Here is a 24,145-nt window from a genome sequence, read left to right on the forward strand (position 1 = left end):
GTCAGGACTGATGAAGGTGAAGAAACACTGTCATTATCAACGTCTCCTCTGCACATGAAGGTCACCTTTAACTGGACGTGAATTCACCAGGTAAGAATCCTAAGAAAATATACAGTATGTGGTGCATGTGGTGTATAACATTGTATAATGCACATGCAGTATAAGATAAGAGTGATAGTTGAGTCTTAAAAAACATATTTGATACTTACAGATCGACAGGGTTGTTGCCGGAACACACGATTAACACTAGCGCGTCGGAGCGGTCACGATTAAGGGATAACAGTGTAATTAGTGTTGTAACACTTTATTATTCCACTAGAGTAACCTTTTGTTTGACGCACTACTCCTCCCACAGTTTTTACTGTACTGTACTGTACTACTGCACTTGAGCCATATCTCAAATTGACCGGCTTCATCGGGAATGGTGTGCTTGTATTTTGTTAAGAGAAATGTTCTATAGTTTAATTGATATGAATTTATTAGTGAATTAAATTTCCCCATTGACATGAAGGGAAAATGCAAAAAAATCACATTCAAGTATTTCTTCCTCGGAGACTGTAAGCACTATAGTTGCACTAACTTGGAGGGTAGGTTCATAATAATTACTAAAATTATATTAGAATATAATGTTATCGGCCGGCCTCATGGTGGCGCTATAACAGCCCACTTTACGTTTTGGCTTATAACTCTTGAATTATTGGAATTATTGGATTCCTTGGGTCATGACGCATCTACCCATATAGGGTAGATGCGTCTACCCTATATACAATTCTCTTAGCAAAATACAAGCACACCATTCCCGATGAAGCCGGTCAATTTGAGATATGGCTCAAGTGCGTGCCGTCAAAACTGTGGGAGGAGTAGTAGTCTGAAGTTTAGGGTTACTCTAGAAATAAAGTGTTACAATTATTATAGTCTTCTGGGCAACCACACTAATAACAATGCAGATACTTCCTGTTTACGTCTGAAGTAAATGGACTAAACAGCGAGAACTGCCTTTCCTCTCCCTATAGAGCCCATAAACAAACTTACTAAAATACTTAGGCAAAAGTACAGAGAATAAACGCGGAGGCACAGGCAGATGAATGAAGGTTTCGGAGTCCAGATTTATTGCAGAGACAAAGTACAGCTTCACAGCCATGGGCCTATGAGCCCCAGGCCTATAGCTAGTATTATTCAGGCCTACACATTTAAATGTGAAACAATTTAGTCTATGTCTAGTTTAACATTATTTAGGCTATATTAATGAAATGTGGTTCCACCAGATACCACACGTCCTAATGAACTTTGAACCCTGTGACATCACTCAGATTAGATTACACCACAAATGAGACTTGCAAAAACTAAAGAAAACAACGCAATCATTTAAGAAACCGTCAAACAAATAGTAGGCCCTGGCAGCTCTCCCCTAGGTGTTTACAGCTTGTTAGCTCCAAGTCCAATTGATTCCAGCTCCCTCTTATTGTTGGGTGCAGGCAGCTGGGTTGTGTGTGTGTGTGTGTGTGTGTGTGTGTGTGTGTGTGTGTGCGCGCGTGTGTGCATTCCGTGCAATGTCGCGCATGCCATGCATGCATGCATGCATACCAGAGTGGCAGCATTTCACACCAACTGAGAAGTTGGCATTAGGTGAACTCCCTTGATTCATTGTTTATTGAGTGGTGCAACCACTCCTATAGACAGCTATGTGTGTCCCTGGGTCTGTCCCTGTGTCCCTGGGTCTGTCCCTGTGTCCCTGGGTCTGTCCCTGTGTCTGTGTCCCTGGGTCTGTCCCTGTGTCCCTGGGTCTGTCCCTGTGTCCCTGGGTCTGTCCCTGTGTCCCTGTGTCCCTGGGTCTGTCTGTCCGAGCATGACAATAGCGTTATAGGGCAGTATTATGCGTGTCTTAAGTACCAGGTCTTATGACTTAACTTAAGACCTGGAGGCGTGGTCAATGCTGTTTGGCCACTCAGAATAGCCAAATGGCATTGATCACGCCTCCAGGTCTTAAGTTAAGTAATAAGACCTGGTACTTAAGACACGCATAATACTGCCCATATATGATAGTGTTTGTTCATCACCAAGTGTCATTGCACAGCCTAACACAGACACACACAGGCCAGGGAGGAGGGCTTGTACAGTACAGTACAGTACAGTACAGTACAGTACAGTACAGTACAGTACAGTACAGTACAGTACAGTACAGTACAGTACAGTACAGTACAGTACAGTACAGTACAGTACCACTCACTTAGTTCAGACAGGTCTGACTTTTTTTTCTTGTCAATTCCAGACCAACAGTCCCCAGCAGTCACATGTGTCACGTGTGCTTTCTTCTCATGAATCTGTCTGCAGGTATGTGATGTCTCACAGACACACCTAGCTACGCTATGTTGCTGTCAAGCTGGCTTTAAGAGTGTGCAATCTAGGCTACTGTAATAACACATACACATCACACACTACACACTATCAATTAATTACCTTAGAATTACATCGGTCGGCCTCATGGTGGCGCTATAACAGCACACTTTACGTTTTGCCTTATAACTCTTGACCTGTAGGTCAGAAAAACAATTGTTTTCCCCCCTGGATTCATTGGGTCATGACGCATCTCCCCATGCGGATCCTCCACCTACAGATTTGGTCCAAATCTCACAAAAATCGGTACACATGATCTCTGTACCTACCTATCCGATGAAAACAGCACAGTCAGAATTTTGATCTTCTGTATCGTTCGGCCGTAATCGTCTTCCGAAGTTAGTGGGAGGGATTTTACAAAAAATGCCACAATTCACGCACGGAATGTCCAATCCATCCCAAATCTGAATCACATGTCGAGGGTGGCTTAATCAACGCAGAGCCAAAAGCAATTCCATTTTCATCCATAGGGGGCGCTACAATTGCAAAAACAATTAACCGTTTGTTGCAAAAACATGCTTTTGGGGGGAAATCCCCTCCCAATGACTTACGCATGATCACAAGGGTGACTTGACATTGTAATTGGCTGGCAAAATTACCGGGAGGGGCCTATATCAGCCAGTGAGGCAACCACACTTTGCAATTTCCCAGAATTGCTTCTTTCTAGTTATTATTCCACTAGAGTAACCTTTTTTTTGACGCACTACCCCTCCCACAGTTTTGACACACGTGTGTCACGTGTGCTTTCTTCTCATGAATCTGTCTGCACGTATGTGATGTCTCACAGTCACACCTAGCTACGCTATGTTGCTGTCAAGCTGGCTTTAAGAGTGTGCAATCTAGGCTACTGTAATAAAACATACACATCACACACTACACATCACACTTAACATAACCTACAGTATAACAATGATGATCACAATATGACATATGTTATATACATTTGTATTCACAAAATAAAAACATTTAAACAGATATGAATACATATATAGTCATATCTCTGTAGGCTACAATACTGATGAAGGTTTTTTTTTTCAACGTCTCCTCTGCAGATGACGGTCACATTTGACTTAATCTGGATGTGAATTCACCAGGTAACGCTACTAAAAGGCAAACATACTATTGTTTTAATGAGTAGTTCATATGTGACATTATAATTTGGGCTGGGACTTTAACTGATTTATTTTGATTTATGAATTTCAGAAAAAGAATGTTTGAAAAATGTTTAATCAGGCTTATTTTTGCACCACAGAATCTTTCTCACTGACTTCCAGGTGTACCGATCATAACGGTGTGTGTGATATATTCCTAAAATTACTGCTCTTTATGGTAAAACTTTCACTTGATCTGTTGGTCTGTTTAGTTACTATATTTTGTTTAAACGTATGTATTCACTCATTGATTCACTCGTATAACAAGATTGGTTTTAACCCATTTAGGCCTGACGTCGAACATTTAAAAAAAAGTATTTTTAAAAAGTCTGTTTTCTTCTGAAAAACCTCATGTTTCTATATCCGTGGTTCTCAATATTTCATGTCAAGGACCCCAAAAATGTTATGTAATGCCGCCGATCCCCATCTGAGAATATGTTGTCCCAGGGACCCACCAGAAGCAAAGATTTGAGTTTGAGTTAAAAACTGAAACTCTGAAAGAATATATATTCAAAAGGGGTTCCCGTTAATTGAAAACAAACAAACAAATGCCTCTCAGCCAGTCAAATATCCGCATAACAGATATGTGATTAAACATGCAAGTAATCTTGATTAATTAAAGACTCTAATTAATTCTTTTTTTTTTATTATAATGTATAATATGACAGATACAAATACAGATCATGAATGTTTGATGAACAGTATTGCTTTGCATAATACAACTATGGAAGTGTAATGTGTACTATACATGAATGTACTATACATGATGATAGTGATGAAGTATTATACAATTGTGGAATATTTTAAACATTTGTACATAAATGTGTTCCTTGACTTGTGGTCAAAATGTACTTTATGTAACATTGATCCATTGTTTTATTTCCAGTGTTGGAAGATAGAATCAACAGCAGGCAACACTAGACGGTGTCGGTTATACAAAACCTCATTCCATTGGTGAGTCGGTTATAAAAAACCTCATTCCATTGGTGAGTCATCATGCATGTGTCAGATCTCTGTCTGACAGCTTGAAGGAATTTAACACAACATTTCCTTATAACCCATTACGACCTGAGGCCCATTCTACAAAGCAGTAGTTCTCAAACTTGTTTGTGCCAAGGACGCCCAAATTGATATAAACTATATGACCAAGGACACCCCCCCCCCCCCCCCCAGCTAGGTTAGGAGTCTATTTATTTATTTATTTATTTATTTATTTATTTATTTATTTATTTATTTATTTATTTATTTATTTATTTATTTATTTATTTATTTATTTATTTATTTATTTATCACCTCTTTCCCACAGCAGTGTGAAGAGATGGAGTCCAGAGTGGATGATGTTAATCCTGGAGTAACTGAAGGCTCCTCAGAGCAGGTAAACATCTTCAACCTTACCAGTTAACTATGGAATGCATTGCATTTCCCGTCAGTCAGTGTATCACTCAAAATCCCTATGGGGAAAGCCCAGCCCAGGTCTCGTGACATCACGTGACATCATCAGGGATCATTTTGCACACCATTGTACACCAGGGGTTTTCAACTGATTATGAACCAGGGACCACGTACCACCCTGACTGAGAATCAACCTGGGGACCACCACCCTGACTGAGAATTAACCTGGGGGCCATTGTTGTGTTGGGAGGGGGGATATGGTCGTGGTGTGGGGGAAAGAAATTAACCTTTCATATTGAACTCATGTTGCTGTTCATTGTAACTTATTCTATGAGTAAGCAGACACTTGCGATTGATTATGTGCACATTTCCTTAATGGTGACTCAACCAGGCAATCCGGTTTCCCTTGAGATTCTAACTCACTTTTCTGTGGAAGTTCTTGACATCCGACTTCCCAGTAACTGACAACATCGACGCGTCATCATTTGTCACCAGATCATTTACTGCATTGTTTCTCAACTGGTCAATACAATAAATTCAAATACGAATCTTCACTTTCCTACATTACTAAATGCAGGGTCAGGGTCCAGGGACCACATGCAACACCTTCACGGACCACCAGTGGTCCACAGACCACCTGTTGAAAACCCATGTTGTACACCATCACTTGTTTACCTTTACTACCACCATATGATAATATTGTATTGTATTTATTTATCATAATTTCCTGGGAAAACAGACAAGTACAGTCGATCTCTGAGCTCCTACATAGATTACCCAATGGTTGTTAAGTGACATCATCAAGTTCCACCCGGTCAGTGAGTGACATCATCAAGGTCCACCCCCTCATTAACATATGGTTCATGAAATAGACCTTTGGGAAAAGCAGCTTGAAATACACATTTAAATGTGCATTTAAATGCGTATTTAAAGGTACATTTAAATGCGTATTTAAATGCGTATTTAAATGTACATTTAAATGTACATTTAAATGTACATTTAAATGTGTAGATAAATACAAATAAATAAATAAATAGTCACTTAAATACATTTAATTATTGATTTATATATTTCTTTGCATATTTATTTATTTATTTTTGCATTTATTTATTCAATTATTTATTTATTTTTAGATATGGCAGTTTTAGCCCTCCATACTGGTATAGTCTGGTAAAACTCCTTTTTTAAAATGATAATAATAAAAACTATGATTTAAGTTTCTACAAATACTAGTCTTTTAAAATATGGATATGATATTTGATTTTACGTGATGAGTAGGTGTCACATGTCGGCCTGACGGGTATATATGTCATTGTAAAAGAAAAATAACTGTGTCCCTTTTATTTGGGGTATATCTGCCATGCACACATAGGAGGTCTTTGCTATGTTTCATCAGTTCCAATTGAAACTCCTCCACTGAGTCTAGGGGGTCTCCACCATCTAGGGGGCTTCGGGCACCCCCCACCCTTGCACCGAGGCCCTCAATCTCTCGCCTCACTCGCTCACTCGCTGCCTTGCTCTCTCCCACACTGTTAAGTTGCACCTATATTTCCTGTTAATAACCTGGGTAAAATGTGCGGCATTGGGAGGTAAAGGGGAGGGACGACAGGATGAGGAGAGTTGTTGTTGCGGCTGCTGCGTAAATGTCGAGAATGATGGCTGCGCGCGATATTGAACAGTCAAAACTATTTGTATCAATATGAGTTAAAATATGCCACAGACACTTTCAAATGAGAGGGTGATGCATAAGCAAGACGTTAATCTTAAAAGTGGACACACATGTACATTAACGTTGCCACTTGAACTGAAAAGCTCTGAGGAAACTGTACAATGATAATCATTCATCAAAATGATTTAATCAACTTTCTCAAACAACCTGTGAATAGCCACTTAATTCATTGCCTGAACAGGTCAGCTGAGCAACGTTATAATGGATAGAGCATTGTCATAATTAGAAGTGCATCAACATTATTCACATAGCCAACTGATTAGGCTACTCTCTAGCTTATCTCTAGCTCAGATCAGCTCAAAGTCTATATCAACAGAATAATTATGTCATAAATATAAATGTTAGAATTCATAGCTTTATAGTTTAGCTTGTGGGAGCAGCAGCACAGACCTTCTGTGAATCTCCGATGGTGATGTGTTTTCGTGTGTTCATGGATGCCCTTTTATTTTAGTGAAGAAAGTGACTCGGGTAATGACTGGTGAAACAATGTTACTTTTGTTAATGCAATGTGAGTGAATTGTTCATTCCAAAAAATGCACCATTATGGATTATGCATGGAAGCAAACCAACTTGAACAGCTTGAATGAGTTTGACAGTTAAATATGTCCTTCATTAAGTGAACAAAACACCCTCACCTCCCTATAGTCTTACTCTTATTGCATGTGGTTAATGTGCACCATCTAGTGGACTCATTGTCAACTACACCACCTGATCTCTGATTTCTCTAAAATAGTTTTTAAACTGATTCATCGTCTCAGAACTGGACTCACAACTCTAGGTTAGGAATCTATTGTATTGTATCCACTGTTAATACAGACTGAAAATGAGGCCCTTGTTACCCGTGTAAAGTTTAAATTGTCCCAAGGATGTAAATACATGTGTTAAACTCTTCTCATCAAGGCCTTCCTGACAGCAGTAGATAAATTAAACAAATTAGGGGTCACCTGGATTAACCTAGATGTGTGTGTAACAGAGTGGAATATCCCTTTAATCATAATGACACAACATTGCCTGTATGGTTATGGTAGCTGATAATGAAGGCTCGGCTCTACCTGGGCCCTCATCAAACCCTGTACACTCAAGACACTGCCCCCGCTGGCACCCTTAAATCTCCATGTGTGACTAAATTTGACTGAGGGACTGCCATTGGAATTTTTTGAATTTTCGTTTTTCCATGTCATATGAAAGCAGGGAATCATAGCTTCAAATTGACATATTGGTTGTTCAGTTTGACCCACCAGTATATGGCTTATGTCTTACAGAAAACAGCGAGTTGAGAAAACAGGCTTGAAAGGTTCACTTCTGTGGACTCTAACATTACACCTAGCTACATGTTTAAGCATTTATTTCATATTTACATGTCGATTTCAGCTCTGACACTTATTTCAGACATAAAGAGTCTGCCTGTGCTATTAACTCATTTGGGAAAGGAAAAAAAAAAAAAAAGGGTTTTCTCCTCTGGTGAATCTTTGCACGATTGCTGGCTCTCAGTCAAATCTGGTCACATATATAGAGCTGACCTGTTCTGACATTCCATATGTTGATCTGACCACATCAAACCCTGTACACTCAAGACACGTTCCATATATGGACAGTACAGCATTCATTCCATATGTTGACCTGACCCCTCATGCCAAAGCACGAGCGCTCGCCCAGCAGTCACCCAGGCGGATGTGTGCACGCTTCTCTCCCTCAGGCATCTTACTGGTTATTATTATTATTGTCTCCACCAGGCCGAAGGCATGGGGAGAGAGTATGTTTTGCACTCCGTCCGTGTGTGTGTGTGTGTGTGTCCGTCCGTCCGTCCGTCCTTCCTTCCTTCCGTCCGTCCGTTACCAGCTAATCTCCGGCACCGTTAACCTGGTCGATGCCAAACTTTGCACACACACTCCCTGGATGGCAACGATGAACCTCTGCCCCACATTTTCCAGAACGGCCTGTTATAGCGCCACCATGAGGCAGCTTTTCACATTTTTACCTAAAACTGCACCGATCTGTGTGAAACGTTGCATGCACACTCCCTAGAGGCCAAGGACAAACCTTTGACCTGCATTTTCCGCATCTGCCTTTTATAGCGCCACCAGGAGGCCGACTTTTGTAAAACACATTTTTTGATACTACTCCTCCAGATTCTGTCCAAAAATCTCACAAATCGTTACACATTATCTCTATGGTCATGTGCTCAAGTCGGATCTGTCCGATATTTCATATTCCATCCTAATTGGCTATAATTGGCTTTCACAGTTTGCAAGATTGCCCCGTTTTGAACAAAAGCCTCAAATCATGAACGCAGCATGCAATTTACGTGAAATCTTTCACACATTTTCTTACTAGGCTGAGGAATATATCCCACCCTTTTCACATTGGCCTGTTATAGCGCCACCAGCAGGTTGATTTGTGTTCCTCAACAAAATGAAGAAAACTGTTGCAAAAAACAAACATGTTTATATTACTCCTAAACATTTTGCCAAACATCTCACACAGTCCTATCCTCCTGGTGGAGACCTGTGCCCAGAAGGGCACTTTTTCTAGTTATTATTATTATTGTTATTATTATTGGTAGTGGTAGTGGTAGTGGTATAGGTAGTGGTAGTGGTAGTCGTATAGTAGTAGTAATAGTAGTAGTAGTACCAAAGATGGTTTATGTATGAAGATGGGCCAACTTCATTGGAGCCACTAGACACGAAATGGTACACAAAGCCTTCAAATGGTCTCCTAAATATAGTAGGCGTGGTTTGCTTCTCCCCCACCTCCACCCCCCCCCCCCCCCTGACAACAACACTGTTTCCACACTCAGTCTAGTAGGTGGCGGTAATGCACCATTTAGGTTTGCCAACCGCCATGAAACCTGATGCATTATTAATACATGAATACATATTTGTACAGTATTTGAACAAAAATGAAAACAAAATGAAAACAAATAAACAAGGCCATTTTACATATAAATGGCCCTCCTCCTCATTGACAATGCCTTTTCAAGGAATGAGGCAAATGAAAAGGTGTACTTTTGAAATAGTCGTTTTAGTTTCTCGAAGTCCTCCAACCATATAAATTCATGATTTGGATCTATCTTATTAAAAGGTCTCTCCCTAATAGAGTTGTAGAATGGCATTTCATTTTCAATTTCCTTTAGATCACACAGACTACATAATCTATCCTCCTCAACCGTGCCTACATATCTGCCTCTCTCAACATGCAGACAGAAGTATGCCAGCTCTAATTTGGGCACATAAGGATAATTTCTAATCGTTTTAAATATGTCCATTAATTACACGTTATAATATTCACATATTCACATATTATTCTCATCATAAATAAGGGGTCAGAGTTCCCTATGTGTTGTCCGTGAAATTGCAGATGGACAGAGAGAGGCTTCCGGACTCATCTCAAATCTTGCGAGAGTTTGTTGCTGGGATAAAGAAATGTCATTAACAAAGTAGATTTTCTCCTGATTTGTTTCGCTAAAAGAAGCCACTTTACTATGAATATCTTGTAAATATTGTGTGCCTTGTGATGATTGGGTCCAGTATTTAGTTCAGTGACCATGGAGTTAAGGAATGGTTTAGAAGCTGTGTTCACGTTCATTCTCCCATTGGAAATGAATAGACTCCAACATTCTTCCCGTCTCCTAATAATGTTACCGCCCACCTCACGCAGATACGGGAAGTAAAGCAAAGTTGGCCTCTCTTGCTAATTCTCCTCTTGGGTAGTACTAGTAGTAGTAGTATTATATCTTCAATAATGAAATGGACACCTCTTTCCACAGCAGTGTGAAGAGATGGAGTCCAGAGTGGATGATGTTAATCCTGGAGAAACTGCAGGTTCCTCAGAGCAGGTAAACATCTTCAATGTTTGTCCTCAGACAGCTTTCAGATGACCACACACATCATGACTGTAGCTTTACTGTCTGTGTTTTACACATACAGTAACATGTAAAAACTGTACATCCCTATCCATGACTGATCTGATCGCTTTACAATTGTTCGTGTTGCAATCTACTAAATACATTTATTATTATTATTATTATTATTATTATTATTATTATTATTATTATTATTATTATTATTATTATTATTATTATTATTATTATTATTATTATTATTATTATTATATGTTTGTCATACATATTGCACAATACAAACAAATACAAGCTCATGTTATTTCCCTTCCAGCTTACACACTAAACAACAAGACAAACACAAAGAGTTAGGGAACAGGCCTAACTTTATACATTTTAGGTAGCCTACTTAAACTGTTGGATATTCATAAATGTCTCTGCATTAAAAATAAGCAACAACAAAAGTTCAGTGTTGCTGCTGCTTAAACAAATGGGATATTACTAGTCTATATAAAATATAGCACCAAAAATGCAGGTGGTTGGTTGTAGGTGTAAAACCACTAATGTAGTCAATACCATACAAGATATTGTTTAATAGTGCTTCAGGGATGATATGATTGAAATAACATGACTTTGTACAACAGGATGCTGTTGTCAGCTTGACTTCAGACAAAAAGGATGCAGAAAAAGGTGAGCTTTATACATAAAGATATACCAAATATAAATACACCAGTTTTTACAGTATGCATGTGAGGATGTAGCAATACCGATAGCTTTATGTTTCTAAATTCATATTGCCTGTGATGCATTTAACTCAACTGTCTCTTTCTCTTGCAAACAGCCAATTTTGTGATCCAGCACAAGGCAGCGTTTATTCAAAGGGTTTCCATGGTCATGCCTATAGTAGACAGTCTAGGAAAAATGGTCCATCCTGAGCACTATGCCAGGATTAAAGCTGAGAAGACAACCATGGACCAAATGAGGGAACTGTACACAGGCGGGATAGATCCAGGTGATACTCGTATCAGAACAGCGTTTTACAGTGCCCTTGAACAACATGTGCCCCACCTGCTGTTGAGCCTTGGTAAGAACACATGTACAACTAAATTATTATAATTTTTTACAACCTCAATATTATTCATAGTAGCAGACCCATAGAGTGGACACGTTTGGGCCAGAATGGCTTTCCTCAGCTACTATCAGGACCACCTGCTATCAACAAAGAGCAATTGGTTATGCATTATCATATTCAACAATATGCATCAATATGTCTTAAAGATGGAGTGCCACAATTTTTGTATTTTTCCAGTTTATCATGTGTCTATGAGGTGACAGTAGGGGAGAGCCGCCAAATGCATAAAATGTTACACCTGGAGTATATGTGGGCTACAATTCTTTTCTTTGATGTTGGTGAATACAAATCCACATGGATGTCTTCATGCTTATGTTCTTCATTAGTTTGCATCGTGTTTATACGGAATGCACGTTCATTCTGGTCTGTAAGCAACGCCAAAGAACAACTTGCAAAAGTGGGTCAATTGTAACACACGCCATACCATTATATGTAATATTTACATATTTGACATATTGGCCACAATATTATGTTCAGTCAGCTGTCTTTCATTACAGAGTGTATTCTAAATTATTGTATAACATTGTACAACTCAATCAATCAAAAGTTTTTCTTTGTTGTGTAATCAATGTATTTTCCCATTGAACTGACTCAAACGCCCAAACTGGTACACACGGTACTATTTAATAATTCCCTTATGTTTGATACATTTTCTTATCACATCCATGGTATGAAAACAATGTTAAGGAGTTGCTTCAATGAAATATAATTGCTTTAAGCTGAAAACGATATGTTTAATGATGTTTTTTAGCGTTGTTACATTTATCGCGCATGCCGTTACAATTAATCTGCAAATGTAACACTGGAACAGTGTCCACGTTCGGTTTAATAACTCCCGACCTGTTTTATCAATTGAAAAACTTGAAGTGGTTTATGTTAGCAGACATGTGTAGGTCCGTTGCCTAAAAATATTACATATGTAGATAAACGGATCTCTGAGTAAAAGAGTGAAACGTGCAAAGTGTTACAACCATGGCGGCTCTCCCCTACTTCATTAGACACCCTGGAGTCGTTTTTATGTGCAATGGTGTATTAACTTTGTATTTAGGGTTTCTTCTTGGAGGCTGAACCCTTGACAGTCAAACGGGCCAATGAAATAAACAGTAATATAGTGACATCACACTATCAGCTCCTCCCCTAACCCCTCCCCCTTTATCATACAACTACAGCTGTGGGTGCAGCTTCAGTTCAGGTGGATCACCACCCATCACCACCCACCAGGCAAACCAGGCATACTTAATGAACTAGTGTACAAATACTGTACACTTTTTGGGAAAAGTTCTTCCTCCTTATATTATAATAATACCTGATGATCATGTTTTGGGGTGGGGAAAAAAATTGTGGCACTCCATCTTTAATGAAATCATACATATACATGGATGTTCATAATGAGAATAATGTAATGCAATGCATTGTCAAGAAAGGAAAACATTCAAAGAAACTTTACAGGCAACTTTACAGATTATTCACCCAGATCCTATTTTAATGAAGTCGAGGACATAATACACATGATGTTGGAGTGTGTTTTGTCACACACATCACAGTACAGAATGTCAGTTCTTCCTGGACTACAATGGACTACAGCCCTACAGACTATTATACTATAGAACTGGACTACAATGGACTACAGCCCTACAGACTATTATACTATAGAACTGGACTACAATGAACTACAGCCTTATAGATTATTATACTATAGAACTGGACTACAATGGACTACAGCCCTACAGACTATTATACTATAGAACTGGACTACATTGGACTACAGCCCTACAGACTATTATACTATAGAACTGGACTACATTGGACTACAGCCCTACAGACTATTATACTATAGAACTGGACTACAATGGACTACAGCCCTACAGACTATTATACTATAGAACTGGACTACAATGGACTACAGCCCTACAGACTATTATACTGGAACATTTGAAAACAATTCTAAGCAAATATATAGTTCAATAAACTACTTTGCAGCCAGATAACGGTTAGTCTTTATTAAATATTAAATAAATAAATAAATAACTTTGCGATTTGATTTTAATATTGTGGCGATATATTGCGATATATCTTTTTTGCCCACCTCTACGTCACACCCCTCTCTCTTTCTTGACAACTTGGTACACACGTGCACACATAGACATGAAAGGGGGCTTCAGCCCCTGCCCTTTTGGCCGTTGGTGAAAAGTGCCCTCTCCAAACCATGGATGCAGCATTTACTAAATTACTATGGTGACAAAAACCTAAATGCCCCCTTAACATGCCGTATGAGTTGCATTGGTGTGGTCTACCTTAAAAAACGTCTTTGTCCCATAGATTATGACAAGAATCCTATTACATGAATGTCATACTGTTATGTCAACTCCTCTTCTTATGCAGGAGCTGTACTTCCATCAGAAGACTCAGCTAACAGTGGTGAGTTATGAAACATTTGATTTAACTGACAACACTAGAGAGCAGTATGAAAGTCACAGCTTTAACATGATGGAGAAAGGAATCCGAGATAAAGTCATTTGAAAAAAGGTAAACAACTTGATGTTTACGGGCGTGGCCATCTCGTTTCCGGTTCATTTTCTGTTTACTCTATACTATAGAGTGCTATAGAGTCTATAGCCTAATAACCCAGAGCTAATCTACAGTATATAGCACATGAGTGTGATCTATCATAAACCACTATAAAGACCAGACCAGGCAACATAGCTTTAGGTCATTGGCGCTTAACCACTGGATTGGATGTGACGTACATTTACGCCAGTGGTGGTGAATGGGTTAATTTCAGTTAGCATTTTCTATATTTCTGTGCCATTCAACATAAATATTATGTTGGCCTATAGACCTTAATATTGTGATTTGTTCATATGGGTTAATTATAGCATCTTTGGAAATATATTTACTGGGGAAAAGGTTGACACATTCAATATTATTTTTTACCAGGAACATGTGATAGTTCCACTGGCAATACATGAATGTATTTGCCCCATAGATAATGACAATAATCCAATTACATGAATGTTATGTCAACTCACTGAGCTCACTTCATTACTCCTCTTCTTATGCAGGAGCTGTACTTCCATCAGAAGACTCAGCTAACAGTGGTGAGTTATGAAACACCCTAGAGAGCAGTATGAAAGTCACAGCTTTAACTGTGACTTAATGATGGAGAGGATGGATGATACACTTTTATTTGATTGATTGATTGATTGAAGAATTTATTAACAGTTTGCAGAATTACAGTACATTTCAAGCACAAACTCAATACAAAGGCTGTTAACTGTGAGTGGACGACCCAATTAAGCATTACACTTGTTTCCAATAGGGTCCACCATGTTCAAATCATCAAAAACATTTAGAGACGTACAAATAGATGTACAAATAGACACTTCTATATAGACAGAACAGGAATTCATCATAAAGGAGGTAAAAAGGGAAAAGAAACAGTGAGGGAAAAAAAGGGGTGGGCGGTGGGGGGGATTCACGTTCAGCTCCGTTAATTTGTTTGTTTTCCTTGGAGGAGCTGCGTTGGGTCCCCAAGTCGGCTCCGTGGCCGTACCTTGAGTTGGCTGTGTGGCCGTGACCGTCTCTTGTGTTGGGTCCCCAAGTCGGCTCCGTGGCCGTACCTTGAGTTGGCTGTGTGGCCGTGACCGTCTCTTGTGTTGTCCTTGCGTTGGGTCCCCAAGTCGGCTCAGTGGCCATACCTTGAGTTGGCTGTGTGGCCGCGACCGTCTCTTGTGTTGTCCTTGCGTTCGTGTTTCACACACAACTCTCTCTAGGTCGTCCTCAGACGAGCCCTCCATCGTCGCTTCCAGTCATCCTGGTTCTCCATACATCTGGCCAGCTCGTTGGTGCTTTGCGCTCCTGCGTCTTTCTTGAGTACATCCACATATGTTAATGTTGGACGTCCTCTTGATCGATGCCCATGTGTTGGTTCCCACAGCACTACTTTGCTGGCTGGCAGCTCTTGATGTCTTTGGCAGTGTCCTGCTAGTCTCATTCTCCTGGCTGCTACTTTCTGGCTCACCCTATTATTCCCTCATACAGGGTATTGTTGGTAACCCACTCTTGCTGATGTTAATTAAGTACTGCACGCAGCATTCTGGTGTAGCACCCGTCTAGAGACTTCTGCAGGGTTGGCTTCAGGGTCCAGCATTCGCTGCCATATAGGAGAACAGATTCCACCCTTGCATAGAAGAAGAGTTTGATTTGTCGGGGGACATTGGAGTTCCATACACTGGTCATGCCATTCAGGGCCCTCCATGCAAGTGACTTCCTCACTTTTAGATCCTGCTCGGTTGGTCAACTCAACGCCCAGGTACTTGAAGTCCATGACCTCCTTCAGTACAGTTTCTCCTGTTGTCAGAGGTTGATGATCCAGTGAGATCTTATAGGTGATAACCTCAGTTTTCTTGGCATTTAACCTGAGGCCCACGTTGGCACACTCGGACTCCACTCTGGGCAGGAGTTCCTGTGTTTGCTGCACGTTGTCAGAGAGCAGGCTGATGTTGTCTGCATAGTCCAGATCTGTCAGGACTACTTTGGGGTGTCATCTCGACCTCCTTGGTGTTAGAGTGAAGCCAAGATCCTGCTCTTGTCCACTGATGGCCTTCTTGAGTGCATAGTGCAGGACTATGATGAAGAGAAAGGGGGCTAGGATCCCCTTGCATTACCCCAGCCCGGATGGCTCCCGTACCAGTAGGCTCAGGACAGCTTCTTTCCTGTTGCTGTCTCCCTGCTGAACTCAGAAACACGAGGTATACCTTGTATAACTGTGAGATCCCTGTTAAGGCCATAATTAATACATTATTTGACTTCTTCAGTCTTAGTCTGACCATACGGGGCGGCAGTGGTTCAGGGGTAGATTGACTGGATGGGAACCACAAGGTTCCCAGTTCCAACCCGGGCTCCCCCAGAGTTAAGAATGAATGGAGCCTAAAGACACATCACCTGTGGTGGCCATGCTCTGATTAGCAATCAGCCGAGTGTTTAAGCCCCACCCGGGCATGGCCACATTCTTTTGTGTCCTTCTTTCTTGACTTTCCGAGCTCTCATCATTAGCTTCCTCTCCACACTTTGACTTCCTATGGGAGCTTTTCTGCCCAGGCTTGTTGGAAAATGTGAACAGGAGAAGCAAACTATGACAAGACCATGGTCTGTCAGCCATTGAGTAATCAATATCTTGCTGAAGACATTCTCTCCAGATGTATGTACCATCTGTTGCTCATACATTCTTATTCACGTTTCCACATGCATGTCTTCCCCACTTTTCCTGGGTTACATGACTCTCTGCATGAAGAGGATAATGTTCTCAAGCTGTTGCAAAAAGACTGGCACAATTCCAACTGAAGTCAGTTGTATCACATCCTGTAACAGAATGATAGGCAAGAAAGACATCACATACTTCCTTAGATTTTCATAGGCGTGTCCATAGCCAAGGGCATGCCAATGTGCAATTTCAATAGATATTATTGGCACACAAATTAAAATCTAACACACACGCACTATTTATTTAATTAGCTGCAGCTGTGTTGCTTACATCACTGTATACTTCTGTAGCCTGCCATGTTTTTACCCTGTAGTTCTTAACCTGGTGTGGAAAACTAACATAGGCTATAGGGTTTTATGCCCCTATAATAAACAAAGTGTCAGAACAGAAATACAATTCCATCTCATTTTGTTTTTATCAATTCTACAAGAAACATTGACAGCTCTATGCCTAGTTTAAATAATAATTAATAAGACGTCACATGGAAGATTCAGCAGCAATATTCATAATTCAGCATCTACAGCAGCAGAGCCATGAATATAATTACCAAGTCCACTCATTTGAGGACCACATTTATCATAGCATGCACTTACTGGTGTCCTCTGTTCTTTGGTTATTTAGAAATCCTTACTACCCAACTACTCAAGTCTTTTCTGAAGAAGGAGGGACAGTATCTGATTGAGTGGAAACGACCTGAGGAAAACCCAGAAGAAACACCTCTGAACCAGGACTTCACAGAGGTCAATGTCACAGTGGTAGCTAGTGGAGAGGTCAACAAGGAACATGAGGTCAGCCAGATTGAAACTGTGTCCAGAAAAACATCCAGACCAGAAACACCAATCAAGTCTCTAGACATCACTAAACCTTTACCTGGGGAAGCTGAAATCAAAACAGTGCTGATGAAGGGAGTGGCTGGCTCTGGTAAAACAGCCTTAACTCAGAAGTATGCTCAGGACTGGGCAGATGACATAGCCAACCAGGATATCCTCTTCCTGTTCCCATTCACTTTCCGAGAGCTGAATGTCAAGCAGAAGGAGATGAAATACAGCTTGATGGAACTTCTTCGTGATTTTTTTGGTGAAATCAACAAGGCAGATATTTGCAGCGGAAAAGGGTCTAACGTTATGTTCATCCTCGATGGGCTGGATGAGTTTTGTACTCCTCTACGCCATCTATTCGAGAAAAGGGAGATCTGCACTGACGTAGAAAAGAAAATGTCAGTGGACATGCTGCTGACAAATCTCATCAAGGGAAACCTGCTTCCCAAAGCTCGCATCTGGATAACCACACGACCTGCAGCCGCCGATCAGATCCCTGCTAAGTATGTTGACAGGGTGACAGAGTTGAGAGGGTTCACTGACGACCAGAAGGAGGAGTACTTCAAGAAGAGAATCAGTGATGAGAACATGGCAAATAAAATCATCTCACACATCAAGACATCACGAATCCTCCACATCATGTGTCACATCCCAATCTTCTGTTGGATCATTGCTGGAGTTCTGAAGGACATTTTAATAAAAGGGACAGGAATGCTGCCAAAGACCCTGCCCGAGATGTACATCAACTTCATGCTGGTTCAGTCCAAACAGAAAGAGACCAAGTATGACTGGAGTCCAGCTAAGAACACGCACGCCATTCTGTCAATGGGAAAACTGGCTTATAAACATCTGGAGAAAAGCAACCTGATCTTCAATGAAGCAGACCTGAAAGAGTGTGGCATTGATATCAACGATGCAGCAGTGTGCTCAGGCATGTTCATACAGACGTTTAAAGTGGTGAGTGGGTTGCACAAGGACAAGGTGTTCAGCTTTGTCCATCTGAGCGTCCAGGAGTTTCTGGCTGCTCTTTACGTCTTTCACACATTCACCAACACTGGCGTCAATGTACTGTCAACCTCCAAGTGGTCAAAGCTGTTTAGACCACAGTTAAACAACCTCTACCAGAGTGCTGTAGACAAGGCCTTAAAGAGTCCAAATGGACACCTGGACTTGTTCCTCCGTTTCCTGCTGGGCCTCTCATCGGAGACCAATCAGACTCTCTTACAAAGACTGCTGGAACATACAGGAAATAGGTCACAGGCCAATCAGAAAACTGTCCAGTACATCAAGAAGAAAATCAGGAAGAATCTCTCTCCAGAGAGGACAATCAATCTGTTCCACTGTCTGAATGAGTTGGGTGATCATTCTCTAGAGGAGGAGATCCAACAGTACCTGACCTCAGGGAGTCTGTCCACTGTCTCTCCTGCTCAGTGGTCAGCTCTGGCCTTCATGTTGCTGTCATCAGGAAAGGAGCTGGACGTGTTTGACCTGAAGAAATACGGTTCCTCAGAAGAGGCTCTTCTGAGGCTGCTGCCAGTGGTCAAAGCCTCCAACAGAGCTCTGTAGGTTAACTGAAGACTGAATACACTTAAAATATGTCACAGTTCTATAGGAAATAACCACCATTTCAATGCTGTTTATACTTCCTTAATATATTATGTGATATTGATTTTACAGGAAAAGAAAAAAGAGAATACAAACATATTTTTACCACTGCTCTTTCTTCAGGCTGAGTGGCTGTAACCTCTCAGAGCGATGCTGTGTGGAGTTAGCATCAATGCTCAGCTCCAACTGCAGTCTAATAGAATTGGACATGAGCAACAACGATCTGCAGGTTTTGGACATTAAACATCTATGTTTTGGACTGAGGAGTCCACACTGTAAACTGGAGACCCTCAGGTTTGTATGCCTGACAATTATCCTGGCGTAACCACACATGGAGTTTGCCCTGATTAATTTATATACGAATATGATTACTGCAGTAGAACGATTAACAAGTAGAACCGAGCCTGGTACTTGCTTATACATACATACAGCGTGCGTGCGTGCGTGCGTGCGTGCGTGCGTGCGTGCGTGCGTGCGTGCGTGCGTGCGTGCGTGCGTGTGTTCCCCCTGGCAAGTCATGCATGCGTTTGTGTAGATGCTGAGTAAGCTGGATGAACCACAATGGATTCAAACCCCAGACTCTGTGATGGTGAACAGTTAATGTTCCCCTCTGTCACCTGAGGGCCCAACAGAGCCCAATAACCTACTATAATAAATATGAACAGTTTACTGTACCCCTCTGTCACCTAAGGGCCCAACAGAGCCCAATAACCTACTATAATAAATATGAACAGTTACTGTACCCCTCTGTCACCTGAGGGCCCAACAGAGCCCAATAACCTACTATAATAAATATGAAACTAGTAATATTGTAGCACAAATCATTGCTAATTTTAAGGTATACAATCATAATCTGGGGACCTGAATGGTTATTTGTGACTATTTTTGATACAGAGACAGTCAATGGGTTAGGGTTAGGGTTAGGAGATGAGACAAACTTTTTATTTATTTATTTATTTATTTATTTGTATCCAAAATGAGTTAATAGCACAGGCAATTGACTTAGCCTCCGTCAGAAGCGTTCACATTTGAGCTTGAGGAGAGAAGAGGGAAGTTCATCCTTGAGAATTGGCCTTGGCCTTTATGATCCAGTCTCGTCTACAAACCATTCAAGTGTGTGTGTGTGTGTGTGTGTGTGTGTGTGTGTGTGTGTGTGTGTGTGTGTGTGTGTGTGTGTGTGTGTGTGTGTGTGTGCGTGCGTGCGTGCGTGCGTGCGTGCGTGCGTGCGTGCGTGCGTGCGTGCGTGCGTGCGTGCGTGCGTGCGTGCGTGCGTGCGTGCGTGCGTGCGTGCGAGCAGGTTGTCAGGCTGCATGGTCTCAAAGGAAGGTTGTTCTTATCTGGTCTCAGCTCTGAGATCCAACTCCCACCTAAAAGTGTTGGACTTGAGCTACAATCACCCAGGAGACCAAGAGACGCTGCCCTCTGCTGGACAACTGCAGACTCTCAGGTATGGACAGACTTGATGCCAGTCAGTGTAAATGTGCCTAGTTGTTGTTTAACCCATTTAGACCTGACACTAGATTCTAGTTTTCACAGTATCAGAAAACCCTGTTTCTATGTCAGTGGTTTTCAAACTATTTCATGTCAAGGACCCCAAAAATGATATGTATTTGGCCACCGACCCCCATCTGAAAATATGTTGTTCCAGGGGACCCCCCCAGAAGCAAAGATTTGAACTTTCGTTCTGAAACAATATAGGCTATATTCCAAATTTGCACCACATTTTCACAATTTTCAAAAATAGCAGATCTACAAGCTCGTAGCGCGGCACTCGTTGTCTGCTATTTTTCAACAGCTAATGTATAACATAATGCTTAAAACACCAAAAGGGTGCTGTATAGTAGCATTTAATGTTTAATGACATAATGCATTATCTATCATTATTGTTTCTATTATCTTATCTTTGTCTCTCCTTCACCCACAGTGACCACAGTGGAGAGTGCAGGCTGAGACCAGGTTTGAGGAAGTGTAAGTGTTTATTCTGTTCTATTCATTAAATCAAAGAAGCACAACTATGTATGAACAGCTCATATACAGCATGTCACTTTCACTTAACATAACTGTAATGTGTTTATATTAACCAAAACATGCATTATATTTCCTGGGGTTTATTACTAAACCCACTGTAGTTTTGGGTCAACTCTGCCTACCTATGGTGTCCACATAGGATTCTAGAAATATACACTAAGTACCTACTGTGCGTCTCAAAGCTTTCAGCACTTCCTCTCTGAATGTAAACTCTCTGGCCTGTAAGAGCACACCAAACAGAAGTGATTTAGTTAAAGACAGCCTCTTTCTAATTAAACAACTGTTGATGTGGGCTTAAATAGTTAAAGGAACATTAACTATTAGTGAGACATTTATTTAAGAGTCTCAACCACTTAAGAGGACCATATAAAATTAGCTCAAACTAGTGCTGGTTGTCTGGGCTAGACCCTGACGCAGTGGTGTCCGATTAGAACGTATCGGGGTTGCTGAAACTTTTAACACAACAATATCTTGGTTGTAAGGCCAGATATCGCTGAGGATATCTTGGTTGTAAGGCCATATATCGCCAAGGATATCTGGGATGTAAGGCCAGATATCAGTGAGGATATCTTGGTTGTAAGGCCAGATATCGCCGAGGATATCTGGGTTGTAAGGCCAGATATCGCTAAGGATATCTGGGATGTAAGGCCAGATATCAGTGAGGATATCTTGGTTGTAAGGCCAGATATCGCAGAGGATATCTGGGTTGTAAGGCCAGATATCAGTGAGGATATCTTGGTTGTAAGGCCAGATATCGCAGAGGATATCTGGGTTGTAAGGCCAGATATCGCTGAGGATATCTGGGATGTAAGGCCAGATGTCCTGTCTCGTACGGAAGGTGATGGAGTCTCTCGTAGCAAATGCTGCTAGCTCCCCTAAACTTCTAAACTTCCCCTAAACGTATGTATACTTATACTGATTCTACTTATATAAGGTTCTTACTGGGTGCGTGTCATGATGACGATGCCAAACGTGTATCCCAATATATGATGGTTTCTACATTAGCCTGATGTCAGTGCTGGATGTCGCCGTCGTCCTCATATATGGAGCTCTAGGTGAAAGCCTCCGCTACAGCCACCCCTAAGACCTACGACGAATAGCCACAAAGCCAATTTACAAGCTCGCAACGTGTTGCATCATGACGCGTTGAGAGCTTGTATATCGGCTACTTTCACCGTCTTTGGACTTTTTTAAATACAGTTTATCAGTACAACCACTGGTTTGTTTACCTTAGGAGGTACAATACTCTTAAAGAGATCTAAACATAATATAAGCAATCAAATACTGAGTGAATTATTAATTTCAATTATGGTACATCTATTGATTTAAAACAAACAGCCTCATTCTTAGTTCCACATGAACCCGTTTAGACCTGAGGATGATTCTACAAATGTCTTCTAAATCCTGACAGTTTTCTGAAAAACCCATGTTTCTGTCAGTCGTTCTCAAACATCTTCATGTCAAGGACCCCCAGAAATATATGTATTTGGCCCCCAACCCCCAGCTGGAAATATGTTGTTCCAGGGATCCCCCAGAAGCAAAGATATGAGTTAAAAATGTTCTGAAAGAATATATATTCAAAGATTTGCACCACATTTTCACGATATATAATTTCAAAAAGTATAACATAATGCATAAAACACCAAAAGGGGTTCCCGTCCTGAATGGGTTAAAACACAGACTATCTGAGGCTTTTATTTTGACAATGTCCATCAATAGCTTCCTGTCGGGGCACTGATAGCCGAGTGGTAAAGACACGTACCACATGGGCTCTGATTCCTGACCGGTCTGGGGTTCAATTCCTAATCCTGGTGACGGCTTCACTGCATGTCACTCCCCAACTCACCCCCTGTTTCCTGTCTCTGTCAGTTGTACTATCGAATAAAGGCAGAGAAGTCCCCAGAAATATAGAGACAAACTATTACAAATTCAATATTATTAAATGTTTTTATAGATGTATATCTGTGTGTGTGTGCGTGTGTGCGTGCGTGCGTGCGTGCGTGCGTGCGTGCGTGCGTGCGTGCGTGCGTGCGTGCGTGCGTGCGTGCGTCCTCATGTTATTATAGGTCACACATTTAATAGGTGTGTGCATGTGCGTGTGCGCGCGCGCTTGCCGTGCATGCGTGCGTGCGTGTCTGTTTGTTGAAATATTTAGTTTTGAAGTCCACCGTCTGGGAATAGTGTTTAAACTGAGTGTTTATAGCTATCTAGCTATTGTATCTTGTGTTTGTTTATAGCAGACTGAGGAGTCTGCTATAAACACAACACTTGCACTTGCAGTTTGGGCAACTCCAAAGCAAACTCCACATGCCCCAACATTTTATTTACCTGCCATAGTGTCAACCCTTACCCCTGTGTTGGATCTGTGGTGACACTAGCATATTTGCCGATACCGATATGACCCGATATGACCAAATTAGGGCCGATCCGATACTTTTCCGATACAATATCGGGACATCTCTACTAATAATACCCGCTGTCAACTTGTCATAGCACCCGTTTTAACTATCTGGCTGTGTCCCTTTTGTGCCCATACTGTATATGGAGATTTCTGTATCTGTCTGTCTGCCTCTGTCTGTCTGTCTGTGCCCGAAGAGTGCAAACTGACTGTGAAAAGTGGACTGGTTAAGTCAACCTGACAATCAATTGTCAGGTGTGGGGTTGCCATGGCAATCAATTGGTTGAGGCAGAGGCTGGAAATTGCACAGGTGAGGGGAGAGCCTGACCAGAGCCTTTTGTGGTGTTTCTGGACAACGGTGTGTCTCACAGACTGCATTACAAGAGCACACACACGC

At 41.2% G+C, this 24,145-nt stretch overlaps 1 protein-coding gene across 1 annotated transcript in view; it reads left to right on the plus strand.

The window, feature by feature from the left end:
• Window positions 1-16,264: 16,264 nt before the first annotated feature.
• Window positions 16,265-24,145, plus strand: part of LOC306924063 (NACHT, LRR and PYD domains-containing protein 3-like) — a gene marked incomplete at both ends in the record, with an annotated part of 28,562 nt that continues 20,681 nt past the window's right edge. The window contains 5 exons of the mRNA XM_079502404.1: window positions 16,265-16,328; window positions 17,521-19,279; window positions 19,446-19,616; window positions 20,620-20,769; window positions 21,247-21,290. Coding sequence (XP_079358530.1) covers window positions 16,265-16,328; window positions 17,521-19,279; window positions 19,446-19,616; window positions 20,620-20,769; window positions 21,247-21,290 — 2,188 coding nt within the window. The remainder of the gene's footprint in view (window positions 16,329-17,520; window positions 19,280-19,445; window positions 19,617-20,619; window positions 20,770-21,246; window positions 21,291-24,145) is intronic.

This window comes from Electrona antarctica, assembly GCF_951216825.1.
Source record: "Electrona antarctica genome assembly, chromosome: 5".
In the NCBI taxonomy this organism is placed as follows: Eukaryota; Metazoa; Chordata; class Actinopteri; order Myctophiformes; family Myctophidae; genus Electrona; species Electrona antarctica.